General features: G+C 36.9%; 2 protein-coding genes across 4 annotated transcripts; one reads left to right on the plus strand and one right to left on the minus strand.

Annotated features, from left to right (window-relative positions):
- Positions 1–317: 317 nt before the first annotated feature.
- Positions 318–6,258, minus strand: LOC103710198 (tRNA/rRNA methyltransferase (SpoU) family protein). The gene is made up of 6 exons (XM_008795847.5): positions 5,603–6,258; positions 5,212–5,350; positions 4,192–4,253; positions 2,811–2,949; positions 1,617–1,810; positions 318–648 (listed from the first exon to the last, which is right to left on the minus strand). The coding sequence occupies exons 1-5, from the start codon at positions 6,178–6,180 to the stop codon at positions 1,673–1,675; spliced, it is 1,056 nt and encodes a 351-aa protein (XP_008794069.2). The 5' UTR covers positions 6,181–6,258; the 3' UTR covers positions 318–648; positions 1,617–1,672.
- Positions 6,259–8,296: 2,038 nt separating this feature from the next.
- Positions 8,297–11,982, plus strand: LOC103710183 (uncharacterized). Of its 3 annotated transcripts, none has more exons than XM_026806082.4 (5): positions 8,297–8,674; positions 9,208–9,297; positions 9,384–9,480; positions 10,484–10,631; positions 11,551–11,982. In XM_026806082.4, exons 1-4 carry the CDS (start codon positions 8,464–8,466, stop codon positions 10,620–10,622), a joined length of 537 nt encoding a protein of 178 aa, XP_026661883.4. In that variant the 5' UTR covers positions 8,297–8,463; the 3' UTR covers positions 10,623–10,631; positions 11,551–11,982. The 3 variants fall into 3 exon arrangements, with proteins under 3 accessions (XP_026661883.4, XP_008794058.4, XP_008794050.4); XM_008795836.6 differs by having other exon boundaries at positions 11,631–11,982; XM_008795828.5 differs by lacking the exon at positions 11,551–11,982 and having other exon boundaries at positions 10,484–10,761.
- The last annotated feature ends 1,702 nt before the right edge of the window (positions 11,983–13,684 follow it).

The following is a 13,684-nucleotide window of genomic DNA, read 5'->3' on the forward strand; positions in this document are numbered from 1 at the left end:
AAAAATTAAATAGCAAGAGAAAAGGCAACCATTGGAGAATGAAGAGTATGATCATGATCATTATCATGATGGAGCAGCAATATAGTGTTTCATAGGCTATCCAGAGACCTGACTTTCAGATATTACAAAACTTAGAAGTTAGATCAGAGCGAATCATAATGAAGACAGTTCCTCCAATAATAAGAAGGCAATGCATCAGTACTTCCATGCATCTGCTGACACACATCGTCCGCATGTTATTAAAAACTTCCTGCTTAATGGAACAGCTCAAACCATGCTTTTTCTGTGCTTCCCTGTATCTAACATATTCACCTAACTTCAAGAAAGAGTTTTTCATTAAGTGCACAATGGCAATTCTTGTAAACACAAGGCACCAATCGCAACTTTGAATACTGTTGCAACACTCAAAAAAAGTATATCCGACATACAACCCAACTAGAACAAGACTATCAAGTAATCTCAATTAAGAAATGCCATGTAATTCATACAATACAAAGAAGATTATGAGCTGATAATTTCTTCATTGATCAGTGATTGACTATCTAATCTAGTCTACAAAAACAGCAGTCTGCTCCCATTTGCTCGCAGAGAGTGCATCAACTTCCAAATTCGAATATTCTAGCAAAGGAGTCATCCACATTCGAAATCCTAAACAAAAGCATACATGGAGAAAATGAGAATTGCAACCAAAAGAATCATATTAGTGAAATCATCAGTGCTGATGTAATACGAACAAATGGCATGCTGACACAAATAACTGCTAGCATAACTCCTACAACAGGAAAATCATGAAATCAAAATTACATTGCGATATGCCATATACTCTAGGAGAGAATATAAGTAAAATTTGAGATCCTTTTTTAGCACCGCTTGCATTGCACAATGCATAGTTAATGCCACAATGGTTGGAATACATCACATTGCAGATTCAGTATCTAAGTATTCCATCTCAACATGGATTCCAAAATCCAAAAACCATATTTGTCAGAAGTCAAAACAGTAATTCCCCCACCTATGTATTGGAGTCTATAAAATATCTGATGTCATAGAATCCAGATCATGCACACAGCTAGCAACTAATTTCTCTTTATTACCGTATGATGTCTAAATATTGTAAAAAATGTATTAAAAAAATTGTTATCTTTTTTCCCTCAACTAAAATGAAGGGGTTTTACCAATCTTCAGGCCATTGATTAAATTTTGGTTTATTTATCTATGTACTTATTTACTGGTAAACAAGATGAACATTTGATTAATTGAATTTACCATGCATGATCAGTAAACCAACTAGAGTGTACAATTACACATGCATTTGTCCATCTATTCCACTGAAGAGATTATGAGATTCATTGGGCGTTCTCATCTGCCTCATTCAGCATTCTAGAAGTCTGCTCTGCCCAAATAACTGAATCAGTAATTAGTCAAGGCCAAATATGCCATCCTAAAACCACTAGGCCAAGAGTTCTTCCTTTCCTTTCTCAAAATTGTTTTTTCATATTGAGGATTTAAACTGTGCCAGCCAATACAGAATAGAGAACTTGCAATGATTCACTTGAAGGGCATCTAAACAAACATATCAATGAAAAACACAAAATATTTTTTCTCAGAAAATATACCAGGATAGTGTTCCATTGTCAAAGCTAAGCATCAATGTTTCTTATTTCTTCTCTTTTCAAACTTTCCTTGCAAACTTATCCACCTTCCGTTTTGCATACTCATGAATAATGCTAATGGTACTCTCTCTATGGCGCAAGAAAAATTCTGCATGTAGGATCTGACTTTCTTCAGGTGTCAAATCACCATGCCGACCCTGCAGATAAATATACAGATTCAGGATGAAAATTTTATTCAGCATTCATGATCAAATAAAAATGTTTTGAGTGATAGTAATCAAGATATAAAGCTGGTTGTTATTATTTGACAGGAGCATTTTAGCTTATTTCCTCAAAATCTCAGTAGAGTAACTTTAAGTTCTGTTCACAAATAACTGCTACCGGGCTTTGGTGATACATCATTTAGACACTTCAGAAAGTAGATATTATATGCGGGCATGACTGATGATTTATACAAATAAATAGGGCAGAAACATGGAAAAAAAACATCTTTATTTTTCAAGCTAAAAAATAGAAAATGAACATATGATCATCATTTGGCTCTGAACCAGATATATCCTCAAACAGCAAATAAAGCACTACCTAAGAGAATGTGCTGTTACATTCTTTACCACTGTTTTCCTTCAGGCTTAATTAGAACAGCTCGTGAGTTGGAATAAAATAAAAAAAAAGGAGGGTCCAAGTTTGAGAATTGGCTTACTGATCCAATATGGTAGCCTCTGACTTCCCAGATGGTTTTCTTGTTTCATGCAAGGCTCTCCTATTTGACTGGTATTGATCAAGACTTAGACACCAATTACGAGGGTCACACATCAAGTTTGATAGCCATTCAAAAATATAAACTTCGACATATCTTACAACTTATCCAGCCAATCACACGGATTGAACAGATTGTAAGTTAAAGCTAGATAATTCATTTAATAGGCAGTAGGAAGCTATTATAATATGTTGAAAGATAGAAGGGCTGAAAAATGTCAAATAATTGACAGTTTTTAAACAAAAAAAATAAATCCTTCCTTCACTTTAAGGGCATCCATTGATTGGATTCTCAATTTGATTACATGTAACATATGGTACATAGCATCCAAGTTGTGAGATATCAATATCATATGCAACTTTCTTAAGGTTATTAAAAAAAACTGGCGAATTATTTTTTGCATAGCTTCAATTGAGGGACAGGTATATTAACATTCATACCAGGCGAGAAACCCTGTCACATACAGCATGGTGCATGAGAATGCCTGCAGCGACAGAGACATTGAAAGAATCCACCATGCCTTTCATTGGAATGCTACAGTGCAAGTCAGATATTTGCAGAGCATCATCACTTATACCCCTGCAATCAGACATGTGAAGGATCTGATAAGAATACAAATCATTTCAGAAAAAAAGGAAAAAATAGTCACATAGCAATGATAGCCCTAACTTTTATAATTGTTGAAATAACATCTGAAAAAGTGGTTCTAAAGCTTATAATGAAAAAACAAAAAAAAAAGGACTCATAAGCTTATGTCATTCCTTAGAACAGTTTGTTTGGTATCTAGCAGAGTAGGAATCATGATGTGGAAAAGAACAGCAAGACAATGACAACTATCACCGAAACTAGCAATACGACAATGTTTGAAGAGACACAACAGCCTAGTTTTAGGTTCAAGTGGAGACCAAGCTAATTGATAATAAAGATGAAAAGTATCATCATTGATGATTTGCAAAATTACAGTTATGAATAGAGAAGCAGCAGTACAACCAAGTGAAGAATGCAAGAATCCAGAAAACATATAAGCAGAAAAGTACTGTCCATATTTTATTCATGCAACAGAAAGTGGAACAGTATTGCCTGATGAGGTATCAGAAATTCTTATGATGAATTTAAAAAACTGGATATCAAAGACACTTGGTAAGGACTGGCATATCCTGAACTCTACTTCAACAGCTACATGTCAATCGGATAAAATCTCAATCTACAAATAGTGATTCCTATTGAATACTAATTGTTATTATTATTGTGTTAAATACTAGAGACCATGTTAAAAATAAAAATTCAAAAAAAATCCTAGTCAATTGAAAACTCAAAGCAGAAAGCATTAACTTTACATGGAAGCACTGACCAATAAATGGCGTTAGGACAGGCCCTGGCCTTGCACATTCAAAATTATAAGATCATAGCTCAAACTTGGTCAAAAACTGTAGAATTCAAGCCATAGCTTACATCAGGCTATAACCACCGAAACTTGGTCAAACTTGGGAGATGCAACTGCTTTTGGCATTATCACCCATTTATACTATCACATTATGCCCAACAGGATCATCATTAAGATCATAAAAGAAACCAGTTTCTTTCAAGAATCATCAACTCAAGCTTCCTTTAAACAGCTTTAATTCATTTGGGCTCCTTGTATCTCATTTTTAGCACTAGTGCTATTACATGCAGCATTATAGACTATAATATTATGAAATATGCTTTGTTTTGGCACCTCAAATTGCTGACTGAATTTTGATTTCTAGAATTGAAATATTTGACAGATAGTCTCTTGACCTACGTCAAGAATACTCCCAGAGGCCAGATTTTGAAACTTACATATGTTCATTTCCAACAACTATAGCAGTAGGACACGACCAATCCAACTCATAAACAGAAACCTACAAAACAGTCAAAAAGTCATTTGTGTATCTAAGAAACAAAAAATTTTGAGCAACTCATTTTCAAAAAAAGAAATGAAAATAACAAGAATATGCATTTACATGCTAATATGGCATTTATAATATATGCATCTATTGCTTAACTTATAAACATAATATAGTTAACAAAAATAATTAACATCTCAGAGTACAGAAATTAGGTAACTTACTGGTAAGATTATATGTTAACAGCAAAATCCTAGACCATATTTAGCCAAAATAAATAAATAAAATTAGAGTTTGTTAATTTTTACATAATTAGAATATTAAACTGACTTTATATCACCTCCTAGGTCAAGTAAGAATCTATGTTGGTTTAATATCTATCTGGAAACTGTTAAACGTGAATATATTAAAAAATGGCGACATGACGCTAGGTTGACCTTAGAGCAGATTCATTAAAAGAAATAAAATGTATGCTACTTTAGTTGATGTGCAACAAATGGGAGGTGTGTGTATATATATATATATATATATATATATATATATATAAAATTTAGTTCAAGGGTATTCTTATATATCGAAAGCATCACATGGATGATGCATTCTGTGGTGAGCCAAATTGCAAACTATGGAACATAAGCTCCATAGGATGGTAAAATTGGTGCAATCAGAGCTCTAGTGCACATTTGGAAATTTATTACATGTTAAATAACAGTTCATTTGCATGTCCTGCTAATATCAGTTCAAATAATAACAATTCAATGAGGGAAGTCTAAGAATAGTTTTAATTCGCTAACTTACCAAACAACAATTTTGTAGCATACAAACAACTCTGACCTCTAATCATCAATGACATTTTGTTTACTGCTGGTATGGTATGATAATCAAACACAAATACAAACTCTTAAAAAAGAATATTGTCATGCGAGGGGAAAAAAGAAATAGATTGAAAATGACATGAAACAGCTATCAATACCGAATCATTTCCCAAATGAGTAGTTGCAATGCGATAACCACGCTTTCTCAAAGCCGTGAAGCACTGCATTGGTGAATTCCAGAGCTCGATGTCCAGCCACTTCTCAGCACCCATGCTGACATGGCGATTATCTCTATACCTGAAGCAGCATAAATTATATTTCAGTGTCAGCCACACCGTCTGAAGCCAGACAATCTACACATTACCATAGAAAAAAAAATCAATTCTTACGTGTTATGGGGCTTGTAACTTGTAAGGTTCCTTAATCTCAAAACTATCAAATAAAGACTCCATTTTTATGATTTCATATGGAGAAGAAAACTTTTCAGACCAACCCAACTCCTTAACATTGAACGAAAAAAGAGTGCTTTCACCTCAAATTATGCTGCACCTTTTTCGGTTATCGCTTGAAATCACATGAACCGATTGAATCCCAAGAGCATCTGCCGAACGGAGCGCAGCTGACACATTCCCATAATCTGTCAGGCCTTCAACCACCAAACACACCGAATAGCTCCGATTCTCCACCACCCTCCTTATCCTCTCCTTCCTCGCCTCCAATATATACGAATCCAGCGCCGCTATAATCTCCTCGCTCCTCAGCGACGCCGTCCCAGACCTAAAGAGATCGAGATAGGGAAACCACCGGGTCCGCCCTTGCTCGGGCTCCAACCTCCGATCCATCTTCATCAGCCGCTCGATCCGGTCTCCTTTCGACAGTAATTCCTCCACGGTGTCCTCCGACGAGTCTCCGGAGTCGTCCAATCGATCGACGGCGGCTTCGGCACAGTAGGGTTGGGTTCCATTGAACCTTAGACCTAGGAGGCCAAGGGGGAAGCGGAGAGGGGAGGAGGGGAGAGAGGCGAAGCTAAGAGCGGAGGAATTGGAATGGAGAGCTCTTCTGGGTCTCCGAATCTTGGATTCCAAGGAGAAGAAGGAGGTGCGAGCTAGGGTTTTGCAGGCGCTCATTTGAAACTGGGGAGGAGAGAGACGGGGAGCGCGGGGTTCGGATAGGGTTTCGCGTTCGACCGTTAATGGTGCTCGGGCGAGGTGGGTCTGGGTTATGGGCCGGTCCTGAACCCGAACCGGTTCATATAGACCATTTGTTTATTTTTTGTGCAGATTTACATCCATAAAGAAAATTTATGCATGTGTCCGCCTGAGATATAGTTGTGTATCCTCATCCTTTATTTACCATTAGTCGATCAAGATCAAATGCTTGGCATTTAGCAGTAGTATTCTCCATATAAATCCATTAGCGTATGGGCATTACAATCTAGCCTGTAATTAAAAATGTTAGCCTCACCTTATATTTATATTCCCACCATTGCCATATTTCTCTTCTCTTTCTTCATACAATAATGTAAAGAGAACCAAGGTGAGAGCTCCTAATCTTCACCACCACAAAACCCTAGTAATTATCTTCAAGTTTCAATGTTTACATAATTTTTAAAAGCCTCGATTTGACCTATTTCGATATAGTATTTTACTTGAAAGTTCTCACAATCTTTTCGGTTCAGCTCATCATGATTTCTTGACCATATAACATTACCCAATTTAAAGATGGTGATTAAATGGTTACTGATGGGGGGCAAAATGGATCGTCCAGCCCACAGCTAAAAGGCCGCCCAGTTTCGGCCCAATAAACGTCAACGTCAACCGGTTGAATCCTCACTTTGGTTCAGAGTCAGCTCGACTTCGAATTCCGCCAAAAGTTCTACCAGCTTCAAATATTCGCCGACTTCCCTGCCCAAGTTCGGAGTGCCTCCAGTATTCGCTGACCCGCTCCGATCAAGCTCGGGGCGTTTACCTCAGTAGTACGCCCCGACCTTCGAGCTCGGGGCGCTCCACCGAATACACATCGGAATCCGAAAGCCGAGCTACTCTCAACACCCGTTAAGCCGACCTCGTCAAACGCGTGTTGCGATCTTTCAACGGGCTCGGCCTCGCCAACGACCGCACCCATGTGCGCGCCTATGTCCATCTATATGGCCGTACATTACAACATTATTGTGCCACGTCTCCATAGCCGGCCTTCAACAGTCAGACGATACCTTGATTACTCCGGCCATACCTTGCTGTGACTGTCAACACTCTACCGTTCTAAAAAATGGCAGTACTACACGCCACCAACCAGCTTAAGCTGCGCGTCATCCGGCTCAGAGCCACGCCCCCTCATGATAAGGGCTGACAGTGCCTCTGCCACTTGGACCTCTCCACCGGGACTATAAATAGCTCGGTTTGGTAACTTATAAGGGACTTTTTGGCTGAATCAAATTTATCCCATTCTAACTTGATCATCGGAAGGTCCTTAGCAGAAATACCGGTGAGGTTTTGTGCAGGTTCGCGGCCGTCGCGCAGGCATTGGCTCCTGTCTCCTTCTTTCAACAACCGGCGGCTCCCTCGACTCTACCGGCGTGGTCACCCTCGGGCCAAATTTGAACCACAACAGTTACCAAGTCTAAAGAATATGGTATTGAACTTTTTTGTTCTTTATTCACGTTATAATAATTCATTACAATGGGAAATAACAAAAAATAATACAAATAATAGCTACCATTATTTTTCACATTATCTATCCTAATAACAAATGTGGCCCGCCTGAAAATTGTTGCAACTTTATATTACCAATATTTAAGATAATAAAGAAAATGAGAGCTTTTTAGATGTAGCCAAATATTTAGAATTCGTTTGGTTCGAAGAAATAATTTTTTCTCCCTAAAATATTTCTTTTAGAATACTAAATTCTAGAAATATGATGCCTGAAAATAATAGTTGTGGCAGATTTAGTTGACTATAAAAAAGTGGTGCATTATATAATGACTTATGTTTGATTGGACATCTATTTTTCTAAAAAAATATAAAAAACATCTATTATATCATTAATAAAAAAATATTTATATTTTTTAAAATATAAATATTTTATTTAAAAAAAAATACTATTTTTCTATCTCTCGGTTGAAAACTCTAACTAACTAAAATAAAATAAAATAAATAATAATAATAATAATAATAATAATAAATCCGTCGCGAACCAAACGAGCCGTTAATTCCCCCACTTCTTCCCCCTTAACCCGTGCGTGAAAAAGCCTATCGTTTGTTACATGTGGTTCACGGAAACCCACCAAGTATCATCCTGTCTTCTCTCTCGCCAGCACTCCATGAGAAAAAGCTTCAGTCTTTAACTGGTCGCCAGCTCAAGCATCCAAGGCCAGCTGCAGGGAAGAAGAAGCCATACTCTCTTCTTCGTCCATGGCCTTCTCCTCTCCCATCTTCGCCGGCCCTCCGACCGTCGCAGTCTCCGTAAAGGCCTGCAGCACCAAAATAAACGGTAGAGCTACGCGACGCCAAGAATCCAATAGGTTTCTTTCGGTCTCGCCCATCTCTCTCCCCCGTTCTCGAGCTCTCGAGGTGGCTATTCCTTTGGCCGCCTCCGTTGCCATTCTTCTGTGGCCCAATCCAGGTATACTCTATTAATAGCTTCAATTCCCTGCCCGTGGCTTCCTAAAGTTGAGAACTTTACTTATTCTTCTAGTTATTTTTTTTCATAGATTCCGAGGATTTTGCACCTTTTTTATGATTTTTTTCTTTGATTTAGCCGAATATTTGCGATATTGACTCGATCACTTTCAAAATTTGACGTGAATATAAGTTTTTTTTGTTTTTGTTTGGGGGTAAAGGAAACTATCGATTAAGTTCTGCTTTTTGACTCTGAAAGCTAATTTTCTCTGAGTAATTGATGTTGTTTGGTGATATTGGTTGCTAAGATCATTGATTCATTGAAATTTCTTAATATTTTATGGCTTCTTTCAACTTTTGTCATTGATAGACAAATGTCTAGATACGTGAGAGGGTGTTAAGTTATATAACTTAGTGATTTAATTGTGCGATTTTGATTAATTTTTTATGTGTTATGGTGATTTCAGTGAACTATATAACTTAGTGACTTAATGGTGCTATGTTGATTAATTTTCTTAGTGTTATTGGTGATTGCAGTGCATGCTGGGATTCTCTCAGGGTTCTCAGGTTTGGAATCAATTCCTGGCCCCCAGCTACCTCAAATTGATTTCCTCAACAAATGGAATGGTTCGGCTCTGCCATTGGAATGAATACAAGTTCCCCTTTTTGTTCTAGATATCCAATCAGTAATTATATATTTTTGCTTTTTAAAGAGGAAAACCAGAAGAAGTACGCTGAGTTTGACAAAAGATTCAAATCATCTACTGTGCTTAAAGAACTCTTGGAGAGGTCTAAACTGAATAAGGAAAGGTAATATCATCAGATTGTCTCGCATGATAGGAGCTTATATGATAAGCTGGTCTATATAGCATACGTTAATTACTGTTCATATCTTTATATGCATTAAATATGTAAAGGATTCACTTGTCACAAGGAGCTCATAAGTATTTCTGAGCTAGAATTTTTTGGAACATGCCAGTCAAATTTAATCAATCACTTAGAATTCACTTGAATAAAGCAAGATTATTTTTCAAAGCATTGGTATCTCCCATGCGATACTTGCATTTGTTGCACTGGACATAGACCAATTTAATCATTGTGTCTGCAGCTACGGGTCTTAGACTGTATTTAAGTGGCAGCAGAAGGGGCAGAGTTGCTAACCTGAAGCAATATGCATTATTTCCTTCGAAGTGCAAACTTCCTATGACCAAATATGTTGCACTTTCAGCCTAGACGGTAGGGTTATGTGGCATCTTTAAAAAACCTGTTAGTGATATGATGCCATCTCCTGTTCCCATGCCATGATGCCATTGCCAAGAGGGGCTATGACAGGCATTTTAATTTATTTGCTAATGAGCCCATGGACAATACGTCAGTCCTTGAAATGACATAACCATAGTGTTTTTTCAACTCATAATGGTGGAAGATTCTTGGTTGTCCATGGCATTAGAGGGTTGATTCCAGCAGCATTAGTGGTAATATGGTTGTCAGACCTCTTATGTATTCCCATCTGACCATTATTCCGGCAGCAATTTAGCAGCCAAGATTTTCAGCTTCTGTGAAAATCTTTTTGCAAGCCCATCATGCCTGAGAAAAAACTTGTCCATTCAGCACTTGGGATGCTAAGTCTTGTTTCCACTCCCACTGCAAAGATGTTCCTCAAAAGCATCTCAACATGATCGATTATGTTACAAGAAGACTGATCCTTTTTTTTTCCGGGGAACTTATGATTGTTTTTACCTTTCACTCACTGTGAGAACTTATAAATGCAGATGCACCTACAATAACAAAATCTTTGTGTTAATATTGTCAGGAATCGGAGGGAAATTGAAGACAAGTATTGCTTGCGTGGTGCAGAGTGGGGTGTAGGAGATTGCTCCACAGAAGGCATGACACAAGAAGAAAGAGACGACTTTGTTGGATTGTTGAAAAAGAGAGTTGGAGGAGACTAAACTAACCATGTAACTCAAGTTACAGTATTGTAAATTTAAGAAAATTTCCATTTGCATTAAATTTTCTTCTTCAACTTTTATATCTATATATTACATATATTCTATTAATTATTAAAGTACGATGCTGTAAATGAAAAAATCTTCGTTTAGAGGTTACAATTTAGTGAAAGAGGGAGAAGTGCTAATGCTAGCAGTAGTATGGAAATTGGAATCCTGGAGGGCAGGCAATTCAAGTTATTGAATGTGAATGTTATATTTTAGTTTTCTACTTCACATCATTATGCAAGTATCCTCGAATATTACTTCATTTATTTATTCTTTTGGCACAAGCAGATGGATAAAAAATGTACTTCAAACTTATAGCAACAAACATTTGTACTAAGCATCATTGAATGGTCCTAAGGGGGATTGATGGGTCAATGTTATGGATCCTCATATCAGTTGTACGTTTATTGGAAATTCTGCAAGCCAGTCCACTTCGACTTACCTGGATCACCCTTATATAGTGCATGAATTTTACATTAGAGATCTTGGATCACAATTGATGCCCTCCAGTTTATATGGGATTTAATTGTCCTTGCTGTCAAAAGTGTTTCTTATTAATAGGTTGATCTGTATCAGTAGCCTACCTGTGCATCCCTCATTTACACACTGAAAATTGCTCATGTAGTTGATTTCACAGAGTCTGCTTAATTATATTGTTCTTTCTTTATAATTTGGATTTAATTTATTTTAATTACTTTTCTTTCTATTTTTGATAAGAAGCAAATATATTGCCTTAAACTGTCTTGGGGGCCTATTGATATATTATTTTACTTTACATGAGACAAGTACTAGATTTAATGTTACTTTTATATGCTTCAAATTTTATGACAATTATAAGCTCACATTATACGATTCCGTAACTTTGTACTTTATCAATCTGCAGATCAGCTAGGTTTTTGACTTGCAATTATGTAGTGTTAGTGGATGGATTGACATTGTTCTGCTTCTGGTTCCTTTCTTCAGAATGCCACGCACTCCCCACCCCTGCGACCCCCGCCCCCTCCCAAATTTTCGAAGAGAGGTAACTTGAGAATGAGTTTACTTGCCAATATCCTCAAAGATAAACAGGACAGGCATTTTTCTATAATCCAGTATTAGCTGATTGTTATTGAATTGGGCTCAATTCAGGTGGCTTCATATTATGATGAGTAATGAGAAATTGTGATTGAAATGCTTCCCAAAATATGCTGTTTATATAATGGCAATGACCAACATTGGTCTGATGCATTTGTTATTACTACTAAATCAGTTTTATTGCTAAAATAATTTTACCATTTGTTTGATGGATGACACCTACTCTTGTTGTTGTGTCTAATTGTTTCAACTTTTAGAAGTTCTTGATTTTATACTAATTTTAGATCATTCTGCATTTCATCGGTTGGATGCGTTTGCTATATTTTCTGATATAGACATTATATATGCATATACATCTTTATAAACATAGTTGCAGTTTTGAACTGGGATTGTATAATTAGGAGGTCCAATCCCCTTCATGGAGACCAAGTTACCTGAAACTATTATTACTCTCAATCTCTCTCTCTCTCTCTCTCTCTCTCTCTCTCGTATGTATATTTTCATATTATTTATAAAAAAATTTGCATGATGGAAGCATGTTAGAAAATGCTATTTTGTTTGATTTAAATTTTTGATGCAATGCTTTGCTTTGAATACATAAAAAGCTATGTACCAAGAAGCCTTATCCTATCAATATGGAGCTAGCTTTATGAATTAAGGTATGTGAATGTTTTCGACTAGCTATAAATTCGATGTCAACATTATATGAATTAGTGATTGATTCCCAAGCAGGGAAACTTCTTATTTGGTGAGAGAAATCTCTATTAAGATGCTTTAGAATAGATACAACTCAATACATCAGTCCAAGCTAGATCCTCTAGCTCAGTGGGAAATTCATCCAACCACAATTTAGAGCATATATTCTTTGGTCATTGATCTCCTTCTGGATAAATGTGAGAAACTTCCAAGATTGCGACCAAGTATAATAACTATGACATCAAAACGAAACATTGCTGTGAGGATTGCAGCCAAACCTTAAAACTCAAAAATAGTTTTCCAGAAGAGATACAAAGAGAAATTGAAGCATTTGGTCTACTCTACTCAGCTGTAAGTCCCCTAGGTTAGGGGAACAGATCCACTACAATCCAAGCCACAGAAAATTAATTACTACAATTCGAGTACTAAGAGCATAGAGCATAAATCCTCGACGATACGAGATGTAGGAAACTTTATAATCAATCCATGAAACATGCATCCGTAGAATTCTACTGTGGACTATGAATCTATGATAATAGGAAGACTTGTCAAAGATTTGATGAATCTGTATCTTAAGGCTCACCATATCCATTTTAACGTGGGCAAGGTTGCGAGTGATCTCGCTGGTCAACGAAGCCAAAGCTGCGTGCAATTGATCTCATGTCCGTTGAATTAATTTTTCCATGTGCATCTTAAGATGGGCAAGGTTAACCCTTGAAGCCAAGATATGCATTATTTTTGCTAGCGGATGGAGCCAACTGATCACACGCTTCTGTTTACATGCTAAGAGAAGAAATTGACCAATAATTGGTGGAAATAAAACAATCAAAGAATGTAGTTTGTAATTTGAGAATATAATCAAAGGACATGTCGAACCAATGGTTTCACGAATGCTGATGAGGAAGACAACTTTAAAAAAAAATAAATATAAAATTCTAATAGAAGTAGTGATGTGATGAAGGTGAAAGTGGGGCTAGGGATTCGTCTTACTGTAAGAGAGGATGGATAACTCGCTTTGGTATGCTTCCATAGAGGCTTTTAACGACCCTAAGTTCAGCAGCAAGGAGTTGTATTTTTTTTAGGGTAGCACATCAATTTTTGCCGCTGCTACGATCTTAGGGCAGCGACTAATTTTCATATAACTGAGGAAGAGAAGACTTCTAATCCCCCTTAAAAAGCATCAAATCTCACTTGTTCGAAAGAATCGAAATGATACCGACCGTACTTAATGATGGTAGGAATCACCT

The sequence above is a fragment of the Phoenix dactylifera genome, chromosome 7 (assembly GCF_051530095.1).
Source record: "Phoenix dactylifera cultivar Ajwa chromosome 7, Ajwa_hap1_PhDact_Kaust_v1.1, whole genome shotgun sequence".
NCBI classification, from domain to species: Eukaryota; Viridiplantae; Streptophyta; class Magnoliopsida; order Arecales; family Arecaceae; genus Phoenix; species Phoenix dactylifera.

Excerpts from the sequence above, each read along its gene's own strand:
- LOC103710198 (XM_008795847.5), bottom strand. The coding sequence starts at position 6,180 with ATGAGCGCCTGCAAAACCCTAGCTCGCACCTCCTTCTTCTCCTTGGAA. Across the intron at positions 5,351-5,602 it reads TCAAGCGATAACCGAAAAAG|GTATAGAGATAATCGCCATG; the intron begins GTGCAGCATAAT and ends ATGCTGCTTCAG. Across the intron at positions 1,811-2,810 it reads GTGACAGGGTTTCTCGCCTG|GGTCGGCATGGTGATTTGAC; the intron begins GTATGAATGTTA and ends ATTTATCTGCAG.
- LOC103710183 (XM_026806082.4), top strand. The coding sequence starts at position 8,464 with ATGGCCTTCTCCTCTCCCATCTTCGCCGGCCCTCCGACCGTCGCAGTC. Across the intron at positions 8,675-9,207 it reads TCTTCTGTGGCCCAATCCAG|TGCATGCTGGGATTCTCTCA; the intron begins GTATACTCTATT and ends TGGTGATTGCAG. Across the intron at positions 9,298-9,383 it reads TTTCCTCAACAAATGGAATG|AGGAAAACCAGAAGAAGTAC; the intron begins GTTCGGCTCTGC and ends TGCTTTTTAAAG.